Here is an 8,003-nt window from a genome sequence, read left to right as displayed (position 1 = left end):
TTTATAACAAGTTTTTCTTTTTATCCCACATATTTATCTTCCTCCATACTTGAATGCTCTTGGTAAGTCGTAAGTCAGACACTGGATATACATAAATGTTTATACGGTATAGTAAGTGGTCGTCACGGCAGCGCAGTGATTTGTGCGTTATATAGGCCGCGGCTTATATGCACGACGTTTTCTGTTGAAGTCACAACTCACTGTCTTATATCGAAGTAGCTTAACACGGCGGATGTAAGTGCTCTTTCACACGAAGCCACCATGGTCGCGCGTCGCGCCACCATAAGATATTAATAATTAAACTAGAGTCGTTGTGGATGATAGTTACAGCGGCCAGCCGAAACCACACTTGCCATACACATATACAACATTGCGGCTTTAAAATTGTATACTTTTACGTATAGGAGTGATGTGATAAGTTATCACTGATAACATATAAATGCGTGCAATTCGATATTGAGTTATTAACTAAAGTATAACATTCGAATTTTCTTTTGCAGTGATTTCACTCATCGGGCCACAATTTCTTTTATATTCTATTAACTATTGGTTTTGAAATTTGTTCAGAAATCCTTACTTGGTAAAATTAAAAACATGTAAAATATTTGTCAACACGTGTTGCTAGTTAGTATCCAAGTTTGGAAAAATTAATATTTTCAAAATTAAAAGATATAACTTCAGATAGAAATTAAAAAAACATCATCTTTGAGAATAATTAATATAATTGTAATATTATTTCATAGAGAATTGGAACTTCTTGCCATGCCGTAAGTCCACAATTACGTCTTAAAAATATGTGGATTAATTTTAAGCTGTTTATGCCATACAATCCAATTTACATCGTTCTACGGTGTATTAACTATCAGTTGATAATAGATTACCAGCTAGTAATATTATAATATTATTTGATAACACCTTTTATATAGCTGAGTGATTTCCGAGTTTTTATTAATTTGACAATTAATATTATAGATATTCTTACCAATTTCGTTGATATTTTCTAAGTCGAAATACAAATATCATAATATAAATTTTGATGATACTCATGTGAAACCATAATATTTCGTATTGATCCAAGTAATATTTTAACCTATTTTTTTTATGGAGGTACCTATTGACGATATTAAATCATTAAATCAAGTACCTATTATATATGTTTTTTAAGTTGCATCATTAGACGTTTTATATATGAATAAAATAGTCGTTAAAGTACTTACACAATTTATTCAACATCTTTATATACACAGCTGTTTTGTTAAAAAGGCACTAAGCAGAATAATATATTACGTGTGAAAAGTAAAAACAAAATTTTATTGTAAAAAATGGTATTTAGTCTAAATCATACGAATTAACAACGTCGCACTATACAATATTATACTTCATAATGTGTACAATGTACATAGTATTATACATTCAATATAATAGGTATATAAATTCATTGATTCAATAAATTACAAATAACTTATAATTTATGATTAATGATCGATACATCGGTAATTATTATTAATCTATGTCAAACAATGAAATTGAATTTTTATTTCATATATTTTTATTACAATACCTATTAATGACTTTTATTTACATAAGGCATATTATATTTAAGTGCCTTATAAAAATTATTATATCAATTATAGTGATATAGGTAACGCGACGTGAATGTAGTATAGGCATTTGTAATAAATAAAACATGTTAAGTTAGTAATACAACCAACAATTTATGTTAGGTTGATACTGTATGTACAAAATAATATACCTCCTGATAAAAATATTGAGCGAATAAAAGTGTGAAAAATGTATTTTAAAAGTTATAAATTTATATGCTGTCTGGATTAATTTATTCATACATAGTAATTTCATTGGTTCTGTTGAAATTCAAAATAAACTATGAACAGTAGTCGTTTAAAATTAAAATAACACTTCAAAGATACGCAGCAATTAATTTAATAAACACGATTTTATATTTTAAATGGGAATTTTTTATTATTATTATAGTGTCGATTAACTTGTGAATATCTATTGTGTATTTTGTTGTTGGAAAATATTATTAGTTCTTATATATTGACGCTATTAATTAAGTTATTGATTTATAATTTTGATATATATATATTATATATTGGTAGTTCAATATTATAATATCATTATGTAAAAACTATTTGGTATAGCACAACAACTGAAAGTTGATTTTTTTTAAATTAAAAATAATGTGATAAATTTGTTAGTTATTTTTAAATTATTTTATGTAGTTTGAATTAATTTCGATTGTTAACTAAAGCAGGGCATCATCGTTTTTATTTATTATGAAGTGTAAGAATGTTAATTACTAGAAAATTGCTAAACATTTAAAATGCCTTATTTGAAACAATTTTCATGCCGTAAAAATTTATTTTCTAAAAATTATATACTTTCTTAGTTAAGTAATAGAAAAAACTGAACATGAAAATGTATTTCGACACAATATTCTCGATATAATTATAAATAACACTTAAACAATAAATTACTGTACACGCGAGTAACTCAAAAGAATCGTTTGCAGTCATGAGTGTCTTCTCATTTTTAATCTAATTCAGACTTTTTTCTAAAAAATTTTTAATTTCAACTAATTTAATCAATGGGAAATTCGTATCCTCAACGTTTGGGGTATACTCCGATCGTTTTGCACGACGATGACGGTCGTATAATGATGACGCGCTTTGAAACAATAAAACGGTAGCGAACAAAAATAATATAATAATAACAATAATGAAAAAAAAAAAAACGACAACGACTAATGACCAAAGTTTATTGGTTTTCGTCGTCCCGCGAGCGTTGCCCCGGTCGATATATGACAATAATAATATTGTAATATCGTTATCGCAGCGATGGTATTCGGAAAACAGAATTCCGGGACGAGCACGGCGGCCGTGCTAACAAGATCTGACCATTAGGCTGGGCCCGGGCGTGAGCCGATGACCGACTGTCGACGATTGCGGGTCGGGCGTGAACGTCGTCATGCTGATGGTCACCGAGCTGCTGGTCGTCGGTCGGGACGACATTGGCGGATCAGCGGAACGATCGCCCGTGTACAGCGCTTGTCAGTCTGGGTCGTGGTGGTAGTCCAGCCAAGCGATAGCGCCCACCGCGAACAGCACGAGAGACGTCAACGTCAGATGAACGATGGCCATCCAAAACAACGTAGGATTAGAGCTGAAAAATTAAAATCGATGTCATCATTATTGTTGTTATTGCAATGGCGCGGCCGCGTGCGATTTACGAAACGCTGACCGGTGCATTCATTATACGAGACAATATTATTCGGTCAAACTGCGACCAAATAGACCTACCACAAAATAACAGCGTAATGCCGATTGTCGACGCATTATTATTATCAAGTAAAAAATATTTTATGTTTAGAAAGTTAAATCAATAAGTATTACTCGAGAGGAATAGTGGGTGCGTGATTTTGATTGTTAACAAACAATTTGTAAATTACAGTTCTTGTGTTCGAAGAGCTGCAGCTAAATAATTATGTAATATATTCGGAAAAATTGATATATTTATTTTATTATTTAACGGTTCTATTCGCTACTTTTGCTATTATTTAATATATTTTCTGTTTCATTCCCATTGACTTTATACGTATATCCGCGTGCGCGCGCGCGCGTGTGTGGGTGTGTTAGTACCTAAAAAATGATGAAGGTATTTACAATTTTGAAGCGTTACCATCGGATCAAAATACTGCGCTTCAATTTAGATTACACGTAAAATAACTTTAATAATTGTGTTTATTATTATTTTATTATAGAATATGTATATTTGTTATTGTTGAGTCAAAAAGGATAATTATTTTGATATTGTTATATTTTAAATACGTTTATCTTTTTAGTTGAGTTTTACTTCACGAGAAATTACAAGATTTTACGTTACCTACCGTATTTATGTTTAAACGGAACTGTTTATCATCTATCTTTATTATATATTCGTATACGATATTATTATTGATATCACAAAATCGGCTTAAATTTATGTATAGAACTACTAAACTGCTGAAATATAGGTATATTGTACGTGGTTTTTAAACGGTTTAATCGGCTGATAGAGAATGATACTTTTTTTCAAGATTTTATCCCGTTACGTTTGATCAATGGTATTATGCATATTAAACGAGTGAGACGATTGATGTAAAACAGCAAAAATATTACAATCTAGAAAACCGATAAAATCAAGTCTAATGCTCTTTTTGTGTCTTGTAGACATTGGATTATGGTTATAAATCGTTCTAAAGACGAACACTTTGACATATAATAATATTAAAAAAAAAAAAGCATGTATGATTTGAAACGAAATTGTACCTATCTACTTATAAATATAGGAATTGATGGATAATATAGTAGTACTAGAAGTCGTTCCAGATATTCATACATAATATTTATTTGTCAGTGATTGACTAAATTTCAACCTTTAGCACTTTTAGATTACAATTTTATTGTTATTGTTGAATAATATTACGTCAAGAATAAAAACTAGAACATCCGTATAAGTATTCCGAATATTCGGGTGAATGAAATATTACTACATTCAAAAAAATATATTATTTAAATGTGTACAAGTCACGATGTACTCATATAATAAAATGTTTATACAATGTGGAAGTGTAGATAAATCTGAAAAACCTGTGCACAGTGAGATATTTTCGTAAATACTTCGTAAAAATAAAAAATGCATACACAATTACATATTAATTTATTGATTAAATATTATCGAATGACGTAAACTAAAATATATATGTTATCTTTCTTTTTTACTAGGCATTTAAACTTCTTTAGTGTTTATACTTTATGTTTATACTTAATCGATAATATTGCGTTTGTGTTTTGTTACCATAATCATTATTTATTATTATAAATATATGTGAATAATTTTATTTGAAAATTGTGTTCATTTTTGGACATACATACTATAAAAATAAAATATATTTCATATAGTCAGTTTACGACATGTAAAAGGACGGCACCCACTTGTAAAAACCATTTGACTTGAAAAAAAACTAGGTATTCAAGATTCATTCACGGTTAAAAACCAAATTAATACGTGAAAAAGAAAAACATTTATTGTGTCGTACAGTTTTCATGTATTTTTTAAAATTATTAATATAAAAATGTTACAAACTTTTTAAAATCGTTTCACATTTCAATGTATGTTTTAATTTATTTATTTTAGGGTAATATATTAACGATACCAAAAAAAGATGAACATTTTCTGACACATGAAGTATTATTTTTTATCATTTATAAATTTACTTTCTTAATGCATTGACTGACGAATTTCATAGTCCCATCAAATGCAAATTATAAACATTTAACATATTATGATACTAACAAAAAATTATACGTCGCGATCAACCGAATTCAATTGGGTGTTTAGTCTGTTTAATCAAACCTTAAATAATAATTTAAATTAGTGTAAGTTATAATAATTTATGTCAATGGTGCGTATATGCGGACCGATCGGGTGAAAAACTGTTATACATGCCGCTGACCTATGGATGAGACAAATGAAAAAATGAATGGTGGAGTGGAGACGATATTGCAAAGTACAAAATTTTATACCAACGATAAATTTCAATCTTAATGGTCGTTCATAATGTTAATAATAATAACGATAAAAATATATAATGATAACGAAGCACCCATTAAAGGCCTGTGTAAACAGATCTGTCTGGTTAACGGGCGATGCGCCGGGATTCGCGGACTGCCGTCAGAAATATTAATAACAACAAACAAATTCAAGTGCAGACAAATAATAATAATTTTTACTATAATAATAGTATAGGCATAGGCGCAACTAGACCTCTAAAACGTGGGGTGCTATACTATTAAAAACATAAAATTGACGTTATTTCATTATAATTATAATAGTTAGATCTAAAATATCAAGCAGGGGTGATAAATTAGAACTTGGGGGGTGCTAAAGACCTTTTTGCACCCCCCTAGTTGCGCCAATGAGTATAAGCAGGCGCGTAGCCGGGGAGGGTGGTGTTACAGGTGTAATAACACCCCCCCCCCCCTCAGCCGTGGTATACTTAATATTTTTTTATCAAGATAAAGATGTATCATAAGCACGAATTGTCTTAAATCGTGATTTACACTTATTCATCAAAATGAAGCATATTAGTTTATATTTCGATAACAATAATGTAAAGCACTAAAGCCGGGATCCGGCATTAATTACTATTTTAGACCGTTCTGTGACGTTTTATCGATTACTCGCTTCATGAACGATTTAATATAGGTATCTTTTTATGCAGCGTGCAGTAAGAAAACGTTTACAACTTCTTAATTATTGATTATTTGATTATCGTGATGAACCCACGTATACCTACGTAAAGTTATCAATTTTGTGTTTATAATTTTTTCAATTAATTTTGAATACCCCCCCCCCCCCCTTAGAAATTTCTAGCTACGCGCCTGAGTAGCAGAACGTTCGCCGTGGCTTACACAACGTCGATGATGGTTGTTCTAAATGAACGCGATTAAAAACTGTATGTCACGACCGCGATTATATTCTAATGATGACGATACCTATATATAGGTACACTTATATAGCGTCTGCTGACGCGCAGTAGGTGCGACATTTGCTGACATAATATGACGGTCAATGGTCATGCGTCATCGAAATACGTGTGACGTGCGTGCCTACCCGACGAACTGAATGTCTATCGTGATGCATCATCAGCTCATGCATCATGCTTAAGACTCAAACGTCACGCTGCTTGTATGTACCCTGACTGTCTCTAATCTGCGATTATAGTGTTGTAGCGGCTGGCCGCGCCGACCAGCCGCAAATATTGCCCCGCGATGGAACAGCCTCAATGCACAAACCGCGTTTGCCTGTCTGGCGACCTCGCTCGAAAACAATATCGAATATTTGAAGGCCCACCGTTGGGGACAGATAATGTATATATTATAATATTCCGCTCGAAGCGTGTAGACATAATAAATTAATATTATTGTATAAAATAGTTACATGGCTGAGTCACGGACGCATGTCGTGGTGGCCACGGGGTTTGTCAATATTGAGAATATAATATTATGACATGTGCCCGGTGATCACGACGGTCCCTCGTGTAGTCGTGTGGTCGCACGTCGTATGTCATCTCGTCGCACAACATTTTGTCGCACGTGGATTACAAATATCAATTGAGGTGGTATCGCGCGTGTGAGATGGCCTGCATATTATATGCATCAGAATACAGCAATATTTTATCATCACTATTACTATACTATCGTAATAAAGTAATATTTCATTGTTATTATTATTATGACGATAATATAGTAATATTTTATTGTTATTGTTATTATATTGTTGTACCTACGTAATATTATACACCTTTTTACGGAGTGTGTTTTATGTTGTAGTAGGTACCTATACGCCTTATATACGGACCGTTTTATTCGTGAACACGTTTATAGGCGCCTACTTTTGCTACTGTGCCGAGAGCTGTCGTCCAAGAAAATAATACTTTATACACAAGAAAAATACACAAATAATTATTATCATATAAACTTTTTATTACGACAATAATAATTCACTGGTTTGTATGCTATAGTCTTCGCATATCAAGATCACCCCTCAAAAGAACGTCACATTTACATATTCATTTTTATTACTCGCGTGATATGATTTGGGTAAGTAAATTTCTGAGAATGTTATTCGGATGAAATTCTCGAGAAAATTCGACAATGGTCGAATATATCGAACGATATGTTCCTAATATTTATGTTAATTAATATACCACAGTTCAATTTGATAGGTATTCAATGCTTTGATAAAATACAATATAGGTACATGTACACATTACACATGTACCCAATGATAAATTCTAAGTTATAAAACAAATTATGTACTATTTTGAATTTGTGCACAAAATATTTTTAATGGAATGTACATACAATAAATTTCAATGAGGATATATATATATATATATGAATTATATGATAAAAGAATCTAAATTATTAAATTCAAAT

At 31.1% G+C, this 8,003-nt stretch overlaps 1 protein-coding gene across 4 annotated transcripts in view; it reads right to left on the bottom strand.

Annotated features, from left to right (window-relative positions):
* Positions 1 to 1,208: 1,208 nt before the first annotated feature.
* The window catches only part of LOC107165213 (uncharacterized), a 160,080-nt gene continuing 153,285 nt past the window's right edge, over positions 1,209 to 8,003 (bottom strand). For all 4 annotated transcript variants that reach the window (XM_089227569.1, XM_015513353.2, XM_089227570.1 and 1 more), the window contains one exon: positions 1,209 to 3,183. In XM_089227569.1, the coding sequence (XP_089083695.1) occupies positions 3,072 to 3,183 (112 nt within the window). In that variant the 3' untranslated portion in view covers positions 1,209 to 3,071. The remainder of the gene's footprint in view (positions 3,184 to 8,003) is intronic.

This window comes from Diuraphis noxia, unplaced genomic scaffold, assembly GCF_037042655.1.
Source record: "Diuraphis noxia isolate RWA-SAM2 unplaced genomic scaffold, SU_Dnox_SAM2 contig0004, whole genome shotgun sequence".
Classification (NCBI taxonomy): domain Eukaryota; kingdom Metazoa; phylum Arthropoda; class Insecta; order Hemiptera; family Aphididae; genus Diuraphis; species Diuraphis noxia.
Note: the sequence above shows the minus strand (reverse complement) of the source record. Positions and strands in the feature narration are given on the sequence as shown.